The following is a 25796-nucleotide window of genomic DNA, read 5'->3' on the forward strand; positions in this document are numbered from 1 at the left end:
TTTTCCGACTAACTTTTGTAGGTGAGACTTTTAATCTTTTCCGTTATTTAATAGTTATTTTTTGTTGTAAGTTGGTCCATATTTCTTTCTTTTTTAATTCTCTTGTGTTTATCAGGATAGAGTGTTAAGAAATGGACAGCAGTGCACTTAAAACAGTTATTATATAACCCTAAATTACAAATAAAATCTTTGCACTGCCCCTTTTGAATAAAAGCCTCAATCGGTAAGTCATTTTCCATTACAATTAAATAGTCCATTCATCCCGCTCTTTAGAGATAAGCCGGACCTTGGCATTGACTGGCAGTGCTGTGTCATATGAACACACAAATTATACATATGTGCAAAAATATACATTTACATTTTTTATTTATTCATTAAGATTACAGACACTCCCTACTAACGACCATTCGACTGAAGTAAAATGGTACATACATTTTTCCGGGATGTCGAAAAATATCCGGACAATGCTGTGAGTTATATTTTGTATCGTGTGGACCTTTTTCCGTGTACAGGACATTACTGGAGTGCTTCTTTCCGCCGCTACTGGCGTATAGCGATGTGAGAGGCAGCCACCACGAAGAAGAAATCCGCTTCCTCTTCCTAGTTTGTGTGTAAACATACTATACCGTATCTCCAGCGCGCTAAGAACATTTGTATCGTGTAATATCTCGTGCATCTATTCAATATGGTTAGTGTAAACTGTAACGAAGAGGCGAGCTGTTTCATTTAAAATAGAAGTGAAACATGGACGCTTGATGCTGTTGAGAAAATGGTTGGATCACTTTTTTTGGGCCACCTTTTATGACGGAGGATGAAGTCGCCCTAGCTCTTGAAGCTCACCTTTCAAAAGTTAGTTAAACTTAACTTTGTTTATCTTTATAGTGCATATTAGTTTATGAAATGTTTATTTTTAGTGCAAAACAATACAGGTTACTTATATAAACCTTAAACATACAAAATAAAGCACTGAAGCAACTTACGAACAAATTCAACTTACAATCATCCGGAACCTAACTCGTTCGTAGGTCGGGCAGCGTCTGTAATTACATTGGTTTTGAAAGAAAAGCAAAATACATCGATCCAAACTAAATTTTAAGGTATGCATTGAAAACATACAAAATGCAATAGGGCTACTTCAGGTTCAAGTGTGTGTGTGTGCTTTGTAAATTTTAATAAACATCTTAATTATTTAAAGACATTCCTGAAATACAAAAATAGTACAGAAAATCTCTAATTGTCTGGATCGCAATACACCTGCCTCATGAAAAATGAGTTTTTGATTGAGCGTGGCACATACCAAGGACCACTGGGTAAAAGTTTTATATTTTTAGCATTTTTGTTTGCCTGCGGGCAATATTTGGACCACCCCTGTATTAATCTACGCTTGTTATCCATAAGACCTTGAGCTTTGATGCCCATTGTAAAATGTAGGCGAATCTGATACACATATAATGTGAAGAATTTTTGGGCAACTTGCTCAGACATAGCAATATGGTTGACTTCTATTTCTTTAAAATAGCTTTGACCACACTGATATTTACTGTGTTTTTCAGGGGCGGCAACCCGTTTTCCACCGTGCGACTACGTCCGACCATCACCAACGACCGCTCGGCCCCGGTCATCTAATTTTTACTCAACTTCAAATGCCGCAAGCATGGACTATTTGGAACTTTTACAAGACAGACATTCATTCCTCTGTTTTTAAGTGGAAACGTGTGACAGTGACATTTGGAAATGGCCACATGTCAACCACGCACAGGCAGAGACAGGTTTTCGAAACAAGATGTTGGAATTTTGCTTTCGTCACCATTGAGAATGGAGGAAGCAGCAAACATGACCTGGAGGCCTGAGGCCCAATGACTTGCTCCAGGATGGTCTTCAATATCAATAATCTGGAAGAAATGCATTTTTAACGGAAACTACAATGCAATCTTTATCATGATTAGTAAATAATTGAACATACTGTATGTACTAATGTAAGGAGTAGAATGCATTAGAGCACAAATCCAATATACTATTTGCAACACAATTGTAGCCACTTGGACATGAGTCTATGGAATTTTGCCTTACTGGTAAAATGCTGTCACTCGTAGTTCATGGTACATAGTTGTATGCTCCAGTTGTCTTAATAGATTAGGAAATGTACTCACTGGTACATGGACCTTGAGCTGGAAATCAAGGCTCCCGAATACGTATTCAGCTTAATATCTTTACTGTCATGAAGCATAAAACAATCATGTTACTGGTTTTGCAAAATTAGTGACAACTGTGTGCTACCAGTCATAATTAATTTTTACAATTCTCCTAGTAGATTATGTGCATGTCAACTACTGCACTGAATACCACTCATAATGTGTTTAATAATATTGGACTGAAAACTGGATTGCAATTCTCAAATAGGTGCTCCAACAGCTTTAAGTATAAAGCAGTTTGAAATTCCTGTCTAACTCATATTTAAAATAATGATTCGTGCAATGAATAAGGGAATGAGATTTTGTGAATGTTGTCGTTTTGCTTAAGGGTCATTTACCCGAATAATGTTTAGGTTTTTACAATGTTTTTGTTTTAAAAGGCCAGCATTAAAAATGTCATATTACATGTTGTTACAATAAAGATTGTCAAGTCATGTCTATTTGTGACGCCCTCTGCCCTCTGAGATTCAATCTGCAACCTCAGTGGAAGTGTAAAAATCTAGACTTAAACATTCTATAGCATATGAATTACCTATATTTTATGTTGACAATATCCGTATTATTTATTATCGCAACATCCATTGCAGCCTGGTCATCATGTGTGGTCCCTTCCTACTCAAGGTTTCTTCATTTTCCTCATGTTGAGGTTTTTGAGTCTTTCCTTGCTCTCGTGTAGGTTTTAGATCAGGGGATGGTGTAAAAATAGTCTGTGCATTGCAATAATCTGTAGTCTCTGCAGCCCTTTGAGACTCTTTGTGATTAGGGGCTTTACAAATAAACATGACTTGACCTTAATCACAAGGAGTTTCAAAGGGCTGCAGAGACCACAGATTATTGCAAACTAAAGACTAGTATTACACTATGTCAATTTGTTTGCAAAGGAAGTTGTGTTAAGTGGTCCGTTCACACCAATCATCCAGATTACATCACATTCCGCTTTAAGTGGACTAAAAATAAACCAGTACTTTACAGCTAGTGTCATGTCACCAAAAATAAAATCTAGTCTGTTTTTTCCCCTCCTGACAAAATTATTCCAGGACTAATCGAGCAACATATTGGTGTACTGTATGGTGTCTATTCAAGGATAATCAAATCCATATCTACAACTGGTGTACCCACAAAAACAGGGTTGGGCAACCATTTGGAGTGGCGGGCCGCATTTGGTTAAAAAAATTGGCTAAGGGGCTGATCCTGAAGATTGACTGTAGTACTTCTGTATTATAGTATCACTGTAGAGGTATTTTGTAGGATTTATTTTGCCATGTTTTTCTTATTAGTATATTTTGTTGCTATAGTTGCATTGGTGTAAGATTGCTGTTATAATATCAGTTGTAGTAAGTATTGTTGTACTTTTTTGGGGAAATGAAAGATATTTGATTGGATTGTCTGTATTGGTATTTTGGGGGGACTATTGAGAAAAAAATGGGCACCAAAGAGACATTTTTTTTATTGGTAATACTTTACCATTATTTATAACTAGCACGCACGCACCTTGACCATTTTTGTTTGGCAGGCCAGATTGAAAAGCCTGAACTATCCACTGAACTTAGATATTACTGTCACCTTCCTAATATGATAGCCTGGGAATTTTATTTCAGAAATTATTTAGAATTTAATATCTATGATGGGATTAGATGCAGGCGGCACGGAAGATGGGTGATTAGTGCGCAGCCCCACGGTGCAGAGGTTCAGGGTTCAGATCCAGCTACCACAACCTCCCCATGTGGTGTTTGCATGTTCTACCCGTGCCTGCGTGGGTTTCCTCCGGGCACTCCGGTTTCCTCCCACATTCCAAAAACATGGATGTCAGGTTAATTGGACGGTCCAAATTGTCCCTAGGTGTGAATGAGCAAGTGAGTTGTCCGTCTCTGTGTGCCCTGCGACTGGCTGGCAACCAGAGCAGGGTGTCCCCTGCCCACTGCCCAAAGATGGCTGGGATGGGCTCCAGCATCCCCGCAACACTACTAAGCGGTGCAGATTCAAATTGAATCGTTTCTTCCGGCGCCGTCACGAATGGCAGCCACTCCAGCAGCTCCCGTGTTATTTTCGATTGTTCTCGATTGTTTGTTCTCAGCTCAGGGATGCTGCTGGAAATGTGAATTTCCCTTCGGGGATGAACAAAGTATCTATCTATCTATCTAGATAATGGATGGATGCTTTATATGGGATTTGTGTTAGTAATTTAGTGCCTTTAAAATAATATTTTACATAGAAAAACATGAATTCGTACTCACATTATCAACTCATAACTTCACAGACAGCAAAAGCACACCTTATAGTGAGAGTTTTTGCGATGGGATTAGATTCCATGATCCCTTATTTAAAACTGGGATTGATTTTAGCAGAAAGAAGGCAAGACATGAATTTAGGTGTCACCCTTATGTGGCAAGGGAGTCGATTTATGCCCTGACCCAATGAAGTTGTGAGCTTTTCCATACAGCACAATTAAAATGAAATGCCAAAAACAAAGTGTATTTCATCTGTATAGATAGCTTACTCTACATTGTATACCATTTGTAACATAAGCAAAGAAGCTCTATTAAGACTTCCACAAACAAGACAACTCCTCAATAATCAAGTGAAAAGTGCAAATCCTTAACCCCGTGTGCAGAAGTACGTTAGGGGATGAAGCCGAAGGCTATAACTGGACCGTTCAGGATTCCTCTTCGTTTTCTTTGGTTCTTTCCGGATCTTTAAGACGGAGGATTTTGATGGCACCCGTTTCTGGAAGAGAACTTTAAAAGGAAAGGTGATGTTGAGTGTTTTTTATGAATAGAGTTGTTTACACAATATAGCCATTTATCTACGCATTATACAGCAATGTGGTGCCCACAGGAACCTTTAAGCACCCCAAAAAATACCCGAGGGACTAGCAGACAGGTTCTGAAGATGGCTCAACAGGATCAAGCCATTGTGATTTTCCAGGAAAGTATTTGCCATGATGTTTTAGTGATGACTAAGCCTATTTTAATCCAACTTCTAATAATTACAACCTGCAGATAACATAGTAATAACATAATTTAGAAATATACTGTATGTCAAATTAGAAGCCCTTCGTGCCAAATAGAAACAAAAAGTAGCTCTCAGTAACTGACCCTTTTCATACAGCCACTGCATTATTTTAGGGGCTCTTATTTACTACCAGGAGGGAGGCCTTGGATCTTAACAACCTGAAAGATTCAATCTGGACGAAATGCTTCCGTGAAGCTGGTGCCTTGGGAATTTTTCACTAACTTATGTGTTCTGCCTTTTTTGTATATGAATGATTGTCAGCCAAGCGCTTGTGAAACCATCACAACCTTGATCAGTAGACACAAGCCCAAAATTCTTCCACGAGTCTGAGCAATCACACAAAGCCTGTGAGCGTTGTTTGGGATAACGGTGGGCAAAATCAATCCCAAAATGTGGCAACCAAGTCCTTATCAAACAGGTCCAAAACCTGAATTCAGATCAAGTAACATTCTGGCTTTCCAGCAACACTAGTTACTTTTTCAAATGTTATTGAATTGGCTATTGTGATATTTGAACGGTTGCACGGCCTACAAACGTCAGTTGTTTTTACAACAACTATTTCTTGAGATTTCCATTTTTTTTTGAAAAAGGTATCTTATTACATAATACTAACATTTTGTGGACACTCTCTCACCGTCTCTCACTCTTACCGTCTCTCACACACACACTCAGTCTCTCACTCTTACCGTCTCCCACACACAATTTCACCGTCTCTCACTCTCACTGTCTCTCACACACTCTCACTCTCACACACACACACACTCACACGCTCTCTCACACACACACACACACACACACACACACTCACAGTCTCTCACACACACTCTCACAGTCTCTCACACACACACACTCTCAAAGTCTCTCACACACACACACACTCAAAGTCTCTCACACACACACACACACTCTCAGTCTCTCACACACACACACACTCTCAGTCTCTCACACACACACACTCACAGTCTCTCACACACACACACTCAGTCTCTCTCACACACACACACACACACTCACAGTCTCTCACACACACACACTCACAGTCTCTCTCTCACACACACTCTCACAGTCTCACACACACTCACAGTCTCTCTCACACACACACACACACACACACACACACTCTCTCTCACACACACACTCTCACAGTCTCTCTCTCACACACACACACACACACACACACACACACACACACACACACTCTTACCGGCTCTGTCTCTCTCTCTCATCATGTCTCTGTCCCTCTCTCATTGTCTCTTAGTGTCTGTCTCCTACTGTCTATGTCTGGCTCTCTCTCTCTCTAATTTGGGATCTAATTATGTATATCTGTCCAACCAAGAAAAGGGAATTTAGATACGACAGCCACCTTTTAAGGGCAGTCGGGTAGGTAACCCTAGATGTGAAAAATGCCCAGAAAATGCTGACTCTGCACTTTTATGACCAAAAACAGCAAGAGGATGAATAAACAGCTGCTTTTCAACTTCCAGTCTCCAATTTTCCTGTTTTCTCCTTGGATTCTTGAGGTTAATCTTTTCTAAACAATATATATGTAGACAAGAGTACATATTTGGGCTGTTGGGACCCCCCAATTTCCAAATGTTTGGCATCATCTGGATTTAATCTTACTCATTTGGATTTCCATTCTCATGTACCAATGACCCTGTAAAAAAGGTAAAAGCCACCAAAAATAGTTTTGCCTGTTAACACAAGTGATGCTCTCATGGTGCACAAAAATTGTAGTTTGTTTTCTTGTCATTAAAACCTCAAACTGCTCACTCCAGCTCTTGTTTTTATCAGTTTCGTGACCCGGATGTTGGTTTGAACATGCAGAGGAAGTAAAACCGTCTGTCTGTTTTTAGAACCTCGGGATGTTTTAAATCAGTGTTTTTGTGGGAAACCTAGTGCAGCCTAACCTTACCCAGATCCCAGCCGCGGCAGCCCTCATTAAATTCAGTTTAAGAACCTGATCTATAGCTAAGACCAAGCGTGGCAGAAATAAGTCATACGGACTCGTCTGGTGACATGTCTATTATCGAAATCACCTCATGTTCTGCGGCGTGAGGAAGATAAACTGCCGGTAGCGCTGGCTGTCCGCCACTTGCAGCATCATGTCCATCGAAATCCTTCGATTCACCATATCCTAAAAAGGCGTCATACTGGATATCAAGGGAAACTCTTAACATCAAAGCAAAACTTTCGTTTACCATGTAAACGTCAAACTCATCCAGGCATCGGAACGGCGCATCAGTGATGCCCCAGAGCGACAGAACGAAGCACACGGTGGAAAAGGAGCGCTCGCCCCCTGAAAGCGAGCGCATGTTGGCCCAGTCGCCCTGACTTCCTTTTCCGGGCTGCACCTGTCAGGACCGTAGAGGAAGATTGCTCGCCTCAGTTTTTAAAATTATTTTCTAGGAAGCGAAAGGGTCCTCACTGAGATGACGAGGGTCTCGTTCTTGTGATCGAAGCCCATGGTGCCTGTGTAGCCTCTCTGCGCAAGCATCGTGTTGAAGTGATATTGACACCGAGCCGACAAGGACCTGAAGACAAAATGGCGTGATGACGTTAACAGCACGGGTGTGCTACATTTTAGCTGCTGTCCTCAATTACTTTCTCAGGACACTGAGAGCCTTTATTCTTCGATTCATCAGCTTTTCCAGAGTTTTGACGAACATGTCGAGGTTCCTCATCTCCTGTCGGGTGGTGTTGTACTTGGCCAGCGCATCACGGTACTCTCTGCAATATTACGTCAAAATTCATTTGTAAAGCACTTTCCAGCCAAAGGACTGCAAACTCAAAGAGTGCTTCAAGAAAAGATTTTCAGCCATTGAACCACACCCTACCATTTTTTTTCACAGAATAAAATTTGGGATACAGCATACACGATGAGAAATGTTTAAAAACGTGTGAAATAGGGGGGAACACATTTAAAATGACAAGTGTGATCACCATCACATTTCCTTGCAAACAGTAGGTAATTACTTAGACAAAATATTAATGAAATTCAGGGATCAGAATGGAGATTTTCATTTTCAGCTGAAATAGCCAGGGTCCAGGGGCCGCAGGCCCCGGCCAGGTCCAGGGCGGAGCCCGATGGGGGGCTCAGGGGGGCGAAGCCCTCCCTGAAGTCAACAGCATTTATCTTATTTGCTATGTGAAAATTGCACTAGAATGAATTCAATCCAACAAAACAGAAACCATGTATTATATATATATATATATATATATATATATAAATTAAAAAAATAATAATATATTGACATTAAAAGCATTTGTAATATTGAACATGATCATGATGATACAAAATAATTTATTTTAATCATGTTTATAACAAATTTTAAATTTTGTTTATCCTGTTCTAAATATTGTATAAACACAAAAGATAAAATCATTTCATAAATAAATAGATTAATAAATACCTCAGATTGGGATTTTCTGTAACACAGGGGAACCAGTGGTTGACTGCTGCTAGTATTTGAAGTGGAAGGATTTGAAACGGCTAATAATGTTGAACCGGTGGTGTTACTGTTAGTTTCACTGCCGATTTTAAATGCGGATCAGAGTGCATAATTTGATCGCCGGCAAGCTATTTTTGCTTTGTGCTTGTTCATTTTAGCATAATCGATCAGTGCCACACAACCTCGCGTACCATAATTGATCAGATCGACACAGTATAGACACTTTGCTTTCCCTGGAACATCACACTTTGCGATGAACTGGCTCAAAGTTTCTGTAACTTCCTCGATCTTTGCGCCGATTTTAACGTTTACTGTCACAGTCTTCTCCAGCCATGACCACTTAAATTTATTCTTGATTCCTTTATCAATCTTGGAGACAAAAGCCTCGTCTTCTTTTCTTAGTATTTTCATATTTACTTTTTCAAACACTCATTTCACCGTTTGAAAAGACCGGAAGGAGCGCCATGTTTGAGAAAGCCAATGCTCTGAACAAAAGCTCCGCTGATTAGTTATCAGCGAACCTATCGACCAATTGTCTAAATGCTAACTTGGGGTGATGAAACCGTCACGTATCATACCTCACCCCCCCAAAATATTTTCTCATCGAATTTAGACGATTTACGGGAATGACCTTTGGGGTTCAAAAACAGCGGAAATCCGCGGATCCGCGGAAAATTCTGATCCCTGGAAATTAAATGTGAGTTCTCTATGAGCACTATAGAGAAAGTTGGCAGTTAGCAACATAAACGAGGTGTATGCTTGCTGCAGGAGTACCAGCGCACAAAAAAGGTAATACAAGAGAGCTTACTGGGCACTTAAAGTTACTGTAACTTGAAATGAATCTACACACAAACAGTTTTACAGCACACACGTTATTGTCTTTTTTTTGCCTTTTGACTGTTTCAGTTTCTACTTTTATTCACTTTCTTTAGGCATTTCAACTGGACTCACAACACATTAACTAAATGTTTTTGGAAGAAAACATTTTCAGCGAGATTTGTCTCTACCTCCCCTTAAAATGTTAAGGATTTGCATGAAGCAAGTTTCATTTAAAAGCGCTGTTGCACAACTAGCGGCCACTTTTTCCTGGTATTTCTTTTCAACAAAAGCAGTCATTTCCTCTGCTTTACAAACACTCTTTGTAGATGTCCCCTGCTCTGGATGCTGGTGCTGATCAGTCTTTAGTGGTAGCGTCTAGAAATTCTCATAACTTGGATTTATCTCTCGCATGGCGTTTTATTCTCAAAAGCGCCTTAACTCTGAAAAGACCGAAATGCTAGTTATTGGTCCATCTAAATGCCGTGACTTGTTCTCAAAAACTGGTCTGAAGATTGAAAAATTTAATATCACCCAGAGTGACTCAGTCAAAAATGTATGTGTCATATTTGACACCGATCTGTCCTTTCAAACACATGTTAAGAATATTACTAGAACAGCTTTTTTACATCTTTGCAATATTGCTAAAATTCGCACTATGCTGTCTCAGTCGGATGCAGAGATTATAATTCACGCGTTTGTTACCTCCTGCCTCGATTACTGTAATGCACTACTCTCCGGTCTCCCGAAGTCCAAAATCAAGAGCCTTCAGCTAGTACAAAATGCTGCAGCGAGGCTTTTAACTAAGACAAGAAAGTTTGATCACATTACCCCGATTTTAGCTAACCTGCATTGGCTCCCTGTTAGCTCAAGATGTGATTTTAAGGTTCTGGTGGTATTATACAAAATCATGCATGGACTGGCTCCCTCATATCTTTCAGATTTAATCTCCCCCTATGTTCCGGTCCGGAGCTTTCGCTCTGAAAACGCTGGTCTACTAAGTGATCCCAAAAGCCAAAAAGAGAGCATTCTCCATTCGGGCCCCGATGCTGTGGAATGCGCTTCCCCCTAAGATTCGATCTGCAACCTCAGTGGAAATGTTTAAATCTAAGCTTGAAACACATTTATTTTCTATAGCATATGAATAACCTATATTTTATGTTGACAATATCAAGGGATGGTGTCATAATAGTCTATAGTTTGCAATAGTCTTTGATCTGTGCAGCCCTTTGAGACTGTGTGATTAAGGGCTATACAAATAAATATGACTTGACTAGACTTGAAAAGACATCTCGTTTGTCGAGAGGCCACTGTACTTAATTTAAAAGAGTCGCCTGAAACTGCGTTTCTCTTTTGTAATGTTTGCTATACCCTTAAAATTGTTACCAAAAACATAATTGGGATTTGTATCAGGCAGACCCCCTTCCCTTAGTGGCACATAAAGGCACCTGATGATCTGCTCAGGGTCTCCCTCCTGCTCTTGATGGGTGGCAATAGTGACCTTCAGGCGGCTGATCTCTGTATCCAGGCTTCTGGTGGAGCGCTCCACTTCAAGGCGCTCAGGCCACATCTGCCTGGCTTTGGACATGTTTACCTTGAAATCATAAGCCGAGAGACGCAATCGTCAAACTTTGCTAAAGGTGCACGGTGGCTTTCAAAGGGACGTACCTCGAATTCCTGCTCTTTACTCCGCAGGGCATCTTCCAGTTCCTGGATGCTTTGGAGGTGTGTGTTGCGCTTGTCATCGAAATGCTTCTTGTGATGCCTGCACTTCATCACTTCCTGGTCCAACTTGATCATCTCCTCCTGCACAACAGCACAAGATCAAAGGTTCAACTGTGGAACGTCTTATGGAGGTTCTACATTAGGGCTGCAACAACTAGTCGATGTTGTCACCAAAAATCTACACTAAAAATAGTCAACATGAATATAATATCTGCTGAGAGTTGTGCATTGCCAATAGCTGAACACAGTGTCCAATCTGTTATAGATGTTTATATTTTTATTTTGTTTTTCTTCAACTCCGATTACTGTATACATTTTTCACTGAACCATCTTTTTTGTGTTTATTATCACATGTCATACAATAAATCAACTTCATGTTAATTAAGGAAAAAAAAATATTCGACTAATCATTTCAACAGTCAGTCACCTACTAGAAGTCATAAGTTGCAGTCCTCGTCTCAATGAGCCTTGTCATTAAAAGCATTTAAACAAGTCAGATCGGATTTCATCAGCATAAAAAAAACTTAAAGCAGTGGTGTCAAACATACAGATCAGGCCCACCAACTCATTTAATCCAGCCCGCGAGACAATGCCGAGAGAGAAGCACAACAGAAAAATCAGGGACAGCACAACAAGGGTTAACCTGAAGTTTTAAATGTCCACAGGATGTTGCCAAAGTCGGACACTACACCCAAAATATACCACCCACTGTTGCTGTATTTGCTGACCACCATTTATCAAACAGAACATTTGAAGAAACTTTCAATGTTATTTTAGGTCAAATAGAAGTCTTGTACACATTATTTGAGGCAATTAAACACGTGTGGTACGTGGTTGTCTCTTTAAGGTGCAAATTTTTGATTCAACAACACTTTTTCTAGCCCCAGTGATCGGTTATCACCTAAATTGATAAAAAAAATATATACAAACCATTGGTTAAAAACTAACTTTAACTTTACCTCCTTTAAGTAATATGTTTGAAATCTAACAGCAAATGTCCTAAATTCAGGTCAACATTTTCATAGATTTAAAAAAAAAAAAAAAACACTTTTGAATCATTTAATCATTTGCACTTAAATTATTGTTTGAGTGATATTTTTTCCAGTTTGCATGTTTCCCTGAGTTAAATAAACCGTACTGGAAATTAATTAAATTCTTGTTTTGCTTTGCTTTTTTAAAAAAAAATGTTGATAACCACTCCATTAGATTGAATCTTAGTGAAGGGGGGAAACAAGGGGGAATAAAACCTTAATAATCCTTTTATAATTAATTTTACACCCCCGAATCATAAATGAAATAAAATGATCTGCATTTATATAGCGCTTTTCAAGTCAATGACTTCCCAAAGCGCTTTACAGTGTGCTTCACATTTCCCAATAGTGGCCTTGTATTGCAGCCATGTAAGACGCTAACCTGCTTATTGGGGGTATTAGGGTTCAGTGTCTTATCTAAGGACATGTAACACGGACAAGCCGGGATTCGAACTGGGATCCCTTGATTTAATTGTGAACCTGCAAAAGACCCATAGTCTACAGCTACGGCACACTTTTTATGCCATCAATTTACTAGCCTGGAGAGCTTTATAAAATGAGTTTGACACCCCTGGCTTAAAGTGTCTGCCGGTTGTCACCCACAGGAACTATGTCCCCCCCCAAAAAAACACAATAAAAATAATTAATTACGTTACCTTGATGGCTTCTGCCTCCTCTGCAATTGTGTTGATGCGTTCCTTGTGCAGCTTATATTCTTGCTCAGCTTTCTCGTGGTTATTCTTCAGCTCAGAGGTCCGGGCTCTGGCGTCCGCAAACTTGTCGTTCTTTACTGAGATCTTGGTGACAATCTCCTGAAGGTCCTCCTCCTTTAAAGTTTACATTTGAGCTGATTAGAGGGGGTCTTCTAAAATTAGAGAAAATCGCACTCTGTTAACCAACCAGCTGCTTGAGGTCTTCTAGCTGTGGCTCCTCCAAATTCTGAAGGTCTGTCAACTCCAGTGAATATTTTGTGGCTTTGTCCTGCAAGAAATGTACTAAATTGAGGAGTTCCCCGCACATATCAATTGGGCCAGAATTGGCACAATAACCAATGTATGGAGAATGTCAAACATAAAAAAACACACATTGACGATTTTCATCTGAGCCCGTGCACTCTTTTCAAGCTTCTCGTTTTGTCTGATGTCCTCCTCTAACTTCTTCATTTGTTTCTGCAAGCCAGACACCTGAGCTTTTTGAGCCTCAAGTTCTCTTTGTAGGTGTCTGTAAAATTGCAAACAATGGTGACTACACGCACAAAAAGGTGCCGATGCCCGACCAGAGGCGTTAACCTAATCTCCCCCTCAAGGTCCCCTGAGAGGCAGTTGGCTCTGGTCTGTTCGGAAGAATAGCAGCGGTTGGTAAAAATTTGATCGCCGTCCTTGGAGAAAGCTTGATAGCAGTTCAGGGGCGGGTGTCCATTCATCATCACGCGGCAAGCCTCTGCACGATCCTGAACACCAGTGCACAAACACATGCTCAACTGATTAAGGGACAACAATATTAGAATGTATCAACGACCCCAGAAACATTACCTTGCTGTGCGAAAAAACAATAAAGCAACTGTACGAACCTTAAAGGTAAATAGAACAATACAATCAAGAAGCGCTGTGACTTAAGCCTCATTTTGTAGAAATGTTTCCCCATCTTTCACATGTTGTCAAGGATTTTATATTAGTATTGTACGGTTGACTTCCTAGGTTAGTCTAAAAGTGCTCCCTTTCCTTAATCACATGATCACAGCTCGTTCTACAAGTAGTTGCATTTCTTAAATGCCCTCTAATAAACTCTTTTCTCATCTTTTGGGGGGTTTGGGTTGCATTTAAAACAGGTCTTTCTTACTTTTACCGTTTTAATGCTGAACTAACAAATAACTGACGACGTGCATAAAATCATTTTCCAACCTCCTCCGCTCAACCTCCCTTTTCTTCTACCTAATTTTTCAGACTAGGGCTGCAACAACGAATCAATACAAACGATGATTAAAAGCGGTGGCAATGAAATTGAGTATCGATAAGTTGTGTTGCACAATTTATGTAGCACTCAGCCCGTTATTGCAATGCAAATAGTGCACTGAATTTCCACTTTTCAATTTGGTCCGCAGAGGGCGCTCCAAGACGGTATTTTGATGCACAATTTTGTCAATGGTCTGACTAAAAGACGCACCACCCTACCCCAGTTACAGGCTGCGATCCAAATCAAGAAGAAAAACATCACTTCTCAAATTTATTGAATGAATAAATTTTAGAATATACAGTATTCACCTAAAAAATGACCAGCATAACCATAACAAATTCAAGTAATAATGGTTTATTCCCCGATTAGCTGTATTTTTAATAAAATCCATAACGTTTCTCTTATGTGGCTTTGTTTGAGATCATAAGATCCATAGCTCGTATATTTTCCACTAAATTTGCAAATGGCCATGTTCAACATATGTAAACAAACTTTATCAGTCTTTTTCTGTGGTTTGAAATGGCAAGAATTAACTGACATTTGTAGGGAATTAACTACTGTAAAGGAGTTTGAATGACCCTCAGTTGTTTTTTTCTTAGTACTATTTCTCCCAAACAATTCCATGACCCACTTGCCTCACCAGTTAATAAACTTTGATCTTGAACCAAATACAAATTTATATAGCACCTTTCAGACAAGGCAGCACGGCAGCGCAGTGGTTAGCGCGTGTGCGGCACCGTTCTGAGGTCGTGGGAACCTCCTGCGTGGGTTCAAATCCAGCTCCCGGCCTTACTGTGCCGAGTTTGTATGTTCTCCCCGTGCTTGCGTGGGTTTCCTCCCGCATTCCAAAGACATGCATTTCAGGTGAATTGGCCGGTCAAAATTGTCCCTAGGTGTGACTGAGTGAGTGAGTTGTCTGTCCCCGTGTGCCCTGCAATTGGCTGGCAACCAGTTCAGGGTGTCCCCTGCCCACTGCCCGATGATTGCTGCAACCCCGCGACCCTACTGAGGGTAAGGGGTGCAGCTAATGAGATGAGATGAGAGATGAGACCTTTCAGACATTGAAATGCAACTCAAAGTGTTGTATAAAATGTTCAACATATAGTAACAAGGCATCCGACTAAGTACTTGCATTCTCCTCTGACGTTGCCTCTCTTATTTGTTTACACTTCATTAAAAAAATTATGTTACAGGTGTATAGCATGCATAAGCATTGTTGTTTTTGTTGGACTTTTTGACAAATACTTAGATTTGTTCAATTGTTTTATATCACCTCTATTGTTATTTTGTGTGCTATTTACCTATTTGTCCATAACTCCAATATTTGAAAAGAGGAAAATTAAAAATGTTTTTAAAGGCCAATTCATCAATGATTTGAAAACAAAATCGACCAATTAATCGATTATCAAAATAATTGTGAGTGGCAGCCCCATTTCAGACAAACCAAATGTACGTGGCATCTTCTGTCAGACTTTAAGTGAGTGGGCACCTCTTCAGCTTCATTCAACACAATGTTAACTTGGATTACTTTAATCTAAACTGCTCATGTTTTTCAGTTTTCCTACATCTTAAGGCAAGTCAAATTCAAGACTTTTTAATACTTTTTAACGCCTTTTGAAATAAAATTAAAGACCAAGTCGAAAAAAAAACACACAATTGAAATAAAACAAAAAAATACAAATATGCCTTGCACACAATATATTCTGCCTCGTAAACATTAACTGGAACCGCTTTTAGCCATGGCCAAAAAAGTTTGTCTGACAGCCACTTCTCATTAAATTGACAATTTCCCAAGTTCCAAAGTCACTGTCTCTGTCCCAAGGTGCTATGTGTATTGTGGGTAGACCTAAGACGTGTCTGCTTTCAAAGGCCTGACTGAAACTACATCACCGTCTCGATAGCTCTGTTATTGGGGGTCACGAGATGTTGGCACGGAAGTAAATGGGTAAATTATTGAAAAGGACTATTGATAAGTGTTACTAAATCTTTTTTGTTCAAACAAATATAAATCTTACTCAAGTGTTCACATATTTAAGACAATTAAAAATTGGATTTAAAACATTGTAATGCTAATTAAGGCCTCATTTTTAGAAAAATCAATTCTATGCCTTTTAAGACTTTTCCAGGATACGGGGGAACCCTGTTTAACCTCCTTTGACTTGCTTATTTCACGTTCCATCTGCAAAATACTATTTCGAGTGCTCTTCACAACATTTTAATGCAGTTTTCAGACTCTGCACTACCATTAGAATGTCTTAAAGATTTTCTAATAGACCCGTGAACCTTGAACAACTTGGTATGCAGCAATGGCCATTTTTCTTTTAAGTACTACAAAAATAGTCAGAGTTGTATATTGAGCTCCCTTTAAAATATCGAAGAGGTAACAGTTAACAATGGTTTATTATGAACCCGTATTTGTTAACTTGATGACTGTGATGATGATTTTTGATAATCTTATGGAGGAAATGATGAATTACAGTAACCAAATTAGTTAATTGCAATTTCATGCATATAACATATTATAAAATTCCCTTTTGGCTGGACTTCCACTTTTACGTTTCATGACATAAAATGATCATACAATTATATGTAAAACAAGTTGGAAAACAATTGTAAATCCTTGTGTCAACTTCAGAATAGAAAAATCATTTTGGTTTTTATTACCTTGATGAGCAAAATGTTCTCAATGCCTCTTTGATCAATCAGACAATTGGTTACAACAGGGTCCTCAATTTCTAGAGTTTGAATCACAGAGGGGTAGTCTGGATGGTTCACAGCCCTAAATGAGACAAAGTCAACCACAACTCTTAAAAGAAACATGTTGCGTTCAAGCTGGTTCCTCCCATACCTCCTTCTTGTATCATGGACAGTCGGTAGAAACTTGCCGGTGATGATGAGAGGCCTGCGGCCTGAAGGAAGGACTCTGGCCATGAGTCCTTTAAGCACTTTCTCATCATCGTAGTTGTCGCAAGTGAAGGTCTGCAGCAGACTTTGCAAACACACTTCTACAGCAAGAGCCTGCTCTGGGTCCTTCAGTTTCAACAGGTAACCTGAAGAGCAAAAGTTCACAGCCCTAGAACAAATGTCTTGTCCACTTGCACAGGTAAAATCAGAGGTAGGGTAATCCCTTATTGTATTGCGGTGTACCTTTCTGTTTTGCTACTTTGCAAATTGTCATAGTGCATTGTGTTAGGCATTTTGATTGGATGAATTAGTCACCCGGCATGAGTATGCCTTTGCGTGAATGACGTTGTGGTCTTGAGTTGTACGCATAAGTCAAACAGACTTATCGAGAATCAAATTCAAGTTTTTCTAAAAGTCATCATATTTAAAAAAAAAAAAAAAATGCTTTGGACCGACAAAAGCACCAGCCTCCAGGGCCAAAACACTGGGGAAGATGCTTTCTATAGCCAAAAAAGTTAGACTTCTCCACCCACTAAACTTGCTCTGCAGCCACATGCACTCCCCTAAGTGGCTTCTTCAAAAATGTTCAATGTTGAAAAAAATGTATGTTTTCTGTATAGGAACAACAGATTATATATCTCTATACATCTATACATATATATATATAAGTTATATCTACCGTTAATTCCGGACAATAGAGCGCACCTAACTATAGGCCGCACCCACCACTTTTTGCGTAATTTGGCACTTTTGTACTTATACAAGCCACACCCATGTATTAGCCGCGGGCGCCCGCAAGTTTTCGACACAGTTACAAGTTTAACCCAGGCCACGCTGTAGGTTCCATAATTGGAACTTCATAGATAGTATACAAATTCAGAATTACAGTTGACATCACAAATAGCAAATGATACCCGTCATTAAGGTATGATGCAGACTTCTAAAGTCGGAGTCCCGTTGAAAGTAATCCAAGGAAACAAAATGTATATTTCCAAAGTTAAGGGTGGGAAAAATATATATCCACTATTGTCCGCTGCAACAACAGACAGATCTACCGGTAACTCAGCTTTACCACATTTCCCATCAGGCCGCATTTTCTCCGCCCCTTATTTTTGATTCGTCCGTAGAACACATAACAGAATAAATCTCTAAAATAAATACATTACAAAAATATACAGTTGCAAATACATAATATACATGGTTACACATATTTACGAAGAAAGACGGTACACCGAGAGAGTTTTCAAAGCTTTAATAATAATAATATAATTTTCATCCCAAACCGTGCCTTTGAAAGGTACCAACAAGCTAGTAGGATCATGCTCGCATTGTATCAAACATACCTGTGAAAAAAAAGCACCCCATAAATGTGAAAATCTCTGTAAATCATCGTGAACTTCCTTCTTACAACTATCACCTTCAAAGGCATTTTCCTCAGTATCGAAACGTACCTTGACTTTACAGAAAATATATGCTGAAACTTCGAGATTGCAGTCTTTCTTGGCGAACATATTCAACTGGTCTTAATCTTACCTTTAAAATTCCTGTGCCGCTGATGGCATTTAGAAAAATTCCATAAATTAGCCGCTTCACTGAATAAGCCACAGGGCTGAACATTTGGGAAAACGGTGCGGTTTATAGTCCGAAATTTACGGTGTATGTATATAATATATATATATATATATATATATATATATATACATGCATAAACAACTTACATATGTTTATCCATTCTTAATTCTACATTTTTGTATGACTTATAGTCCGAAAAATACGGTATATAAACAAATTTACTTTTATTTTCTTGAGATCAGAATATCCAAATTATCTTTTTCTTCAAACACAAATGTTTTATAAAAACGCATTTATAAGCCTCGAAATGATGGGGTTGAACCTCGACAGCTCTTGACAAATAGCATTATTTTAATAATCAGGGGTCAAGTCTTTGTATATTCTACATTATGTGTGCACTCCTGTTATCAACAATCTATCTCAATGCAAGAGTCATTCTTACCTAGGGGTCCCCTTGGCTTGTGTTTGAATTGACCCCGTTTGTAAGCGTCCTCAATAGTGGAGAGCAATGCAGGCATGTGTTCCCCAAAGCGCCGCAGTTGATTGGATCGACTGCCTTCCATTGTCCGCAATTTTTTTATCTGAGTATCCATGGATCTTTTCAGTGCATCATGCTCTTGACTGAAGACACAACAGCCATAGAAAAATGAATCGAAACAAACACTGGAGAGATATGGATTGACCAAAACCAAACATAGCGATGGGTTTACCGCATCTTTCCATGTTCTTCCTTGGCATGACTGCAAGCGTGCTGATACTGGCCAATCTGCTGACCCTGCGTTGACATTTGGTGCTTAAGATCATCTATCTGACGCTGAATGCGCTGAATGCTGTCGGCCTTGGCCTGTCTTGCCGATGCTGTTGCCTGGCTGATACTAGAAAGATGTTCCTATTGAGAAACACTCCCAAGGGGATTGTAGTGCATTTTGCCGTTTGTATGTTGCACCTCAGCCGGAGATCATTTATTTTTGAAGACAGTTGGGCCTCATCTCTCTTAAGGTCCCTCAGACAAACTTGATATCTGTGTACTGTTACCTATAAGAAAACAAGCAATTAAAGTGGGACTCCCCAAACATTTTCTTGTCTATGCTGTTCTAAATGTTTTGACTTAGCAGACTTATAAATGGTTGCATTTTTACAATATTTCAATGCACAGCTTCAGAAAAACTGTCGGGGCATTACTGATTTTACCTGAGCAACCGTGATTTAATTTAGGCATAAATAAAATTTGGGTACCCCTTTGAAGGATTACGGAGACTACTCTCTAGTTCACGCTTAGAGTATCGCTGGTTCATCGTTTCTGCCATTTAACACATACGACACAATAATCATTGAAAAGCTATGTTTAGACTACCAGGGAGAAGATATTATGAAAAAATATGTGCTGTGTTAAAATGTAATTTTAAGAAGCTGGAGGAAAGTTACCTCGCTGGATTTGAGAAGACTGTCGTGTTTTTTTGCCTCAGCCTTCAGCTCGGCACATTTGGTCTGCAGTTCTTGAACTGGCTGTGTGACGCCCTCGAGTTGTTCTTGCATATTTTTGTATTTCTTCTCAGCCTCCTCGACTTTGTTCTGGAAGGAGGAACAATTTTTATATGCTGAAAAAAACACTGCCCTTTTAGTGCAATTACCTTCCATTCTTTCACTTTTTCATCATATTTCTTGGTAGATTGTTTATTGGCCTGTAGTTTCTCTTTCATCGGCTTCAGCTCATTCTCCATCTCAGTCACCTGCCAAAATTTCCACAGACCTCAACCAAATGGAGCCTCTGTAGGTTTTTCTCAGTTCAAAATGGACGAGGGGTACCAACCAGAGCCCAGGCCATCTGATTCTGCAACTCTTCCAGTTTGGTTTGCATCTCGTTAACCGATGACAGGTTCTTGTATTGTTCTTCTCTTTCCAGGTACTTTTTCTTCAGCTCTTTTACATACTGTAATAATTGTTTTAAACAATTTAAAGATCCACGGATTGTTGATTTTTTTCCATAAAAACATTCCTTAGAAATAATGTTAATTTGCAATAGAGGTCGACCGATTATCGGGTGGGGCAATTATCGGCACCGATATTTGGAAATATTTATTCATTCAACAGACAGATTATTTAGGCGCAGATGCAGCTGAGTTACTCTCTCCCTTTCTTCCCTCCATCTGTCTCGGACTCTACCTACCCCGCGCCTTCTGATTGAATAAGCGGCGGGGGGCAGAGCCACTGAAGCAGGAAGAATACCATTAGAGCAGAGTAAACAGCAGCAGCTCTGCTAACTCCTGAGTCCTGACATGCGTGCCAATCAAGAATGCATATAATAATGAGATTTATAAAAGGATGTTGTAGAAAGACGTGTGTGTGTTATTAAGACATAGCGTAAGAAGTGTTGTTAACTTGTTTTAGGGAATCACGTTCAGGTGGAGATCGATTTATGATCTATCATAACAATAGTTAGTCAATCAAGCGTGTGTGTTTGTGATTTAGAGAGACCATTAAACGCACTCTAAAGTAGAAGGCTGAGTAATCAACTGTTATCATATGATTAGTTCGTCAATCTGGCTCTAAAATAGCAGTGTCCCTTTTCAATTTTCGAGTTTTGTTGAAATTACGATTCACTTTTTGTTTTAAGTCAATTCAAGTCATGTTGGTTGTATTAACATTTGTATTGATTCATTGTAAAACATATCAAGGAGCTATTTTTGTACATTTATACAAGTTGCTGCTAAACCTTATTTTATTTTTTGCACTGTTAGTGTTTTGTTTAAGTTAAAGGTTAGTCATGTTAGTTGTGCTGAAATTCGTATTAATTGTTTAAAGTTTCTGGGAGCTATTTACGTTTTTAAGTACCTTTATACAAGTTGCTGCAAAGCCTAATTTTATTTCCTGCACTGTTAGTTTTTTGTTGAATTGAAAGATTAGTCAGTCATGTTAATTGTGTTGAAATTTGAATGTTTTCTGTAAAATGTTTCAGAGAGCTATTTAAGTTTTATTTGATTTATAGGAAATATTATTTGTTTCTATTTGCATAATTTGAAAATTATTACCCCATTTTTTAAGCTTTCATAGCAAAAAACATAGGTTCCAAATATCGGTTATCAACCTCGTAATACTAATAATCGTATTGGCCCTGAAAACCCCATATTGGTCCTTAAATTGCAGTCATACTTGTAGTTACTATTTAATTTAAAATAAGTAAGTAAAAAACAGCGTTCCTTTATTTAAATTCAAGTGCTATAGACTTTATTGTTACCTCTGTGTGTTGTGCCATTTTTTCTTCTGTCATATTTTTAGTAGTTTTGATGTGGATAAAGTCCTCCTTCACCTGTTCCAGTAGTGTGGCCTTCATGAAAAACTGAGCAAAAAGATGAATTATAGCAATTTTCTTGAACACACAAAACACAACAATCAATTAAAATATACCGTATATTTCTCTCCCTCTCCTTTGGAGTGCAGGAAGTACTTGCTCATCTCTTGATTGAGAATAGACACCGGATTGGTCACCTTTAGAGAAATAAGCAAAAAAAAAATTAAACCCTCTCAGTAACAAAACTAATAATTATTTTTTTGGGGCTGTCAAAGTTACAGCTATTTAGTTAAAGATGTAAAGCAATATTTGACAGAAGTAATACACATATACTGTATTTATTCAGCTGCTACCTGAATATTAAAAGTGTCCAGAATAGAAACAAGCTCTGTCTTTTTGGTTGAGATGACTTGACCTACAAGGAGAAAAAAAATGATTATTACAATGACAACTACGGTGACTGACTTGTTAGCATGTTAACCGCACGGTTTTTAAGTACAGTACCAGGTTTCTTTCCAACTACGAGGTTTCTGTGTGGACTTTGTATTTTATCCCCGTGCCAAAGTAGGAGTTTTCTCCAAGCACTCCAATTGCATTACACGTACCAAAAACATCCATGGCAGGATAATTAGCGTGTCTTAACTGTTGCTAAGTATGATGGATGGTACGGTGGCATGAAAACGGATTTGCCACTTTCCTGATTTCTGTGTTTTTCTCATATTTATCACTTTTAAAGGGTTCAGCTCATCAAACTAATTTTAATATCACACAGAAGTGTTCAATAGAAAATCCTGAAAGAGAACGTCCGGCCATCAGTTCGTGCCCTCAAACTCAAGCACTCTTGGATCATGCAGCAGGACATTTACAAAAATACAAGCAGATCCACCTCTGAATGGCTCAAAAAAAGAAGATTCTGGATTGGTCAAGTCAAAGTCCGGATTTAAATCTAATTGAGATGCTGTGGTGTGACCTAAAACGGGCAATTCATGAAAAGGGAGAGGAAAAAAAAAAAACTCTAATACAGAAGACTTAAACAATTTTCCACAGAAGAGTGGGCATAAATTCCTCCACAGCATTGTGAAAGACAAAGTATAATTTGCAAAGAGAGCAGTCTTGATTAAAACGGCATTAACTGAAAACAATTATGTCTACTTTTAGTCTGTACCGAAAGACTTTCCAGGTCTAAAAACAAATGAGTCTTATTTAGAAACCATTCTGTACGGTCATTTCTCTAGGATCAGACTTTAAACAAATAAACAGGTGCTGAGCCTGACGATTGGGTACTGATCTCATCACGTTTCCAAACATTAAACCTGTACGTATGTATTCCTTTACCTAGGCATATTTGGTACATTTTTAAAAAAAAACAATTCGGTAGCTAATCTCAACTAAAAAACAGCGGCACCGATGCGGTTTTATGTGACGACCGCATTTAACGCTGACTCAGCTATGATGTGATGTATTTCCAATGTACTGTGCGTCCATGTACACTTTGTCCGGGCTACATCTGTTAGCATAATTTTAGCAAAAATTTCACCATTTTGACTCTTTAGTTTGTAGGTTCTCACTCCATCGTGGGTCAGCCTCAGGTCTATGGTGATAGACGGACCATACAGCTCAGGTTTGTAAGCATCCATCCCTCGATTTCGTAGCGTGATGGACACATTAGCTGAGCTGTGACAATAAAAGTGGGGTAAAATGTGCATTACTTGTAATACAAGAACACTACATTTCTGTTAATTTTCATGTGGACATCCAAAAACAGAACCTTCTAAATGTGTAATGCCCTTTCACTTCAACTCTGCCCAAAATTCAAAATTTTACTTTAACCTACTAAAACAAGAAGGCTGTGAAGATCTCTAAAGTTTACATTTCAAAGGCGTGACGCCTTAGTATTTTTCATCCACAATCTCCCCTTGACTTTAGCTTAAAACTGCCATCCTGTGTTGTCAATATGAGTTACAATCAAAACGTTAACAAGCAACATCACGACGAAACGTGTGATTGCTGCTTGCATTGTCAAACATTTATTTGTTACAGATAAAATGTTAATATAATCTCTATCAACTCAGAGGCACTGCTTTCAGTCACAGTAAACATTATCATACAATTGTGAAAGAAGGGAAACATCATAAAAAGAAAAAAAAGAAAGAAAAAAGGGGGTTGGAGATAAACAGAAATAAAACGAGAGAGGTGACAAAATAGAGGGGAGATCTAAGGGGAGGAAAAAGCTGCAGTTCAACTGTGCAAATCCAACAATTAGCTTGAATGAAAGGGGTAGAGATACAAATAAGGCAGGGGTAAAACTTTCACCTTTCACCTCTCTTGACAAAAGACTTGAGGGATGCACCCCTTCCTGATGCCTGTGCAGTGCCACCTAAAGAGACAATGAGCGCCGTCAGGATCGCACTCTTTCCACCTGCACAAACAAATGTATTACAAATGTAACAAGCAGCCATGATAAAAATGAAACAACTTCACCAAATGAGTTGCACTCACTTCCGTTAAGACCGACAACAAAGTTGATGTTGGATCCAAATTCTATAGGGCCAAGGAAGGAATGTGACATGAAGTTCTTTAACGTGATGCTCTCCACTATGCCGGCATCACTGGCCACCTCCCCAACGACTGGCCCCTAAAAAGGTCAGCCATACACTGGTATTTTAATTGAGGGATGGTAAAACATAAGAGGGTAGTTTTGCCTAATAACACAATTCACGGATCCCTAAACCATATGGCTCGTAGGGGCACCACTTCCTTTACTGTGTCTTGGGCAAATACAGCCTGGTGGCGCCCAACCTTCTCAAAGCCGGTTTAGCCCATAATTGTATGCAAGGAACATTTCAGGAAATATTCATTCTTTTTTTGCATTTAACAAAGGGGCACTCGGAGCACTTTTAATCTCCAAAGCAAAAGCATTTTATTAAGTGCCGTTCACTTAAATTGATTACTGTACTTGAGGGTGAATGACTGAGCAATTCGCTATAGCTCATTAATGGCAATTAAGTTTTCAATTGAGAAAATTTATCAGGTTAAGCCTTGTGTTTGCAGTGTTTCAGGTTGAATATTGATAAAAATATATATACATTCTGTTTGGTGTGTTTAACACAACGCCAAATTTTCGTGGGAAAGGACTTTTGTATCATTTCGAAGTCTTCTTGGCGTTTACCTGCGACTGTCCCTCATCGTCTTCGTTGTCATGCTGCTCCGAGGCACGCCGTTTATAGGGAATAAAGTTCTCGGGGCTACATTTCCTTTTGGACATTTTGTTCTCTTTGGTCCACCAATGATGATAAAAACAAGCTGCCCTCTGGCAGGCGTCGACACGATCGCCGACGTTGTTACTATGTCTTTACTGAACAAGCACAGGCGGCGCCAGCGCGGGAAGACCGCTGCTAGCGGCGTAGCGTACTCATTAGCTTATTATCAAACGACTTTGAATAAGTTCAAACTTGGTCCATCCCGGCTATCCTTTGTCTGAAAGACGTGAGAAATGACGAAGCGTCAGCCCGGTAAGACGGCAAAGAAGTAAAAAGTTGCCAATTCCAAATTCCGCCAAGCATTTTAACGAAACTATCGCGAGAACATGTAACATCGCGCATAACCTCACTCTGTCTGATCGACGCAACTTCCCGGAAATCCCTCAATCCTACAAAATAAATGTTTAATGATCATTAAAAAGCAAAACAATACATTTTAAATGCTTATTTAATGACCATTGCCTCCTTACAACCAAAATTTCAATAAAACAGCCAAACACTACAAAGTTATCGAGTTTTAGAGGAGTACAAACTCTTGCAGACATACAATAGTTAAAAAATGCATTGTATCCATAAACCTCCCCAAAAAT

The 25796-nt window shown here is 39.1% G+C and overlaps 2 protein-coding genes across 2 annotated transcripts in view; one reads left to right on the top strand and one right to left on the bottom strand.

Moving 5' to 3' along the window:
• Window positions 1-1774, top strand: part of baiap2l1b (BAR/IMD domain containing adaptor protein 2 like 1b) — a 38696-nt gene extending 36922 nt beyond the window's left edge. The window contains exon 14 of the mRNA XM_088339234.1: window positions 1554-1774. Coding sequence (XP_088195360.1) covers window positions 1554-1626 — 73 coding nt within the window. The 3' untranslated portion in view covers window positions 1627-1774. The remainder of the gene's footprint in view (window positions 1-1553) is intronic.
• On the bottom strand, window positions 294-25540 carry smc6 (structural maintenance of chromosomes 6). Its single transcript, XM_088339223.1, has 26 exons — window positions 25116-25540; window positions 24446-24581; window positions 24260-24365; window positions 23484-23620; window positions 22300-22361; window positions 22063-22143; window positions 21893-21994; window positions 20468-20587; window positions 20289-20387; window positions 20083-20229; window positions 19604-19692; window positions 19368-19532; window positions 19100-19278; window positions 17030-17231; window positions 16846-16960; window positions 13518-13678; window positions 13314-13449; window positions 13129-13209; window positions 12885-13055; window positions 11141-11278; window positions 10921-11066; window positions 7809-7934; window positions 7633-7738; window positions 7406-7558; window positions 7244-7341; window positions 294-4927 (listed from the first exon to the last, which is right to left on the bottom strand). The coding sequence occupies exons 1-26, from the start codon at window positions 25209-25211 to the stop codon at window positions 4846-4848; spliced, it is 3234 nt and encodes a 1077-aa protein (XP_088195349.1). The 5' UTR covers window positions 25212-25540; the 3' UTR covers window positions 294-4845.
• Between the last annotated feature and the right edge of the window lie 256 nt (window positions 25541-25796).

This window comes from Urocampus carinirostris, chromosome 1 (genome assembly GCF_059441175.1).
Source record: "Urocampus carinirostris isolate Australia breed hairy pipefish chromosome 1, RoL_Ucar_1.0, whole genome shotgun sequence".
Classification (NCBI taxonomy): Eukaryota; Metazoa; Chordata; class Actinopteri; order Syngnathiformes; family Syngnathidae; genus Urocampus; species Urocampus carinirostris.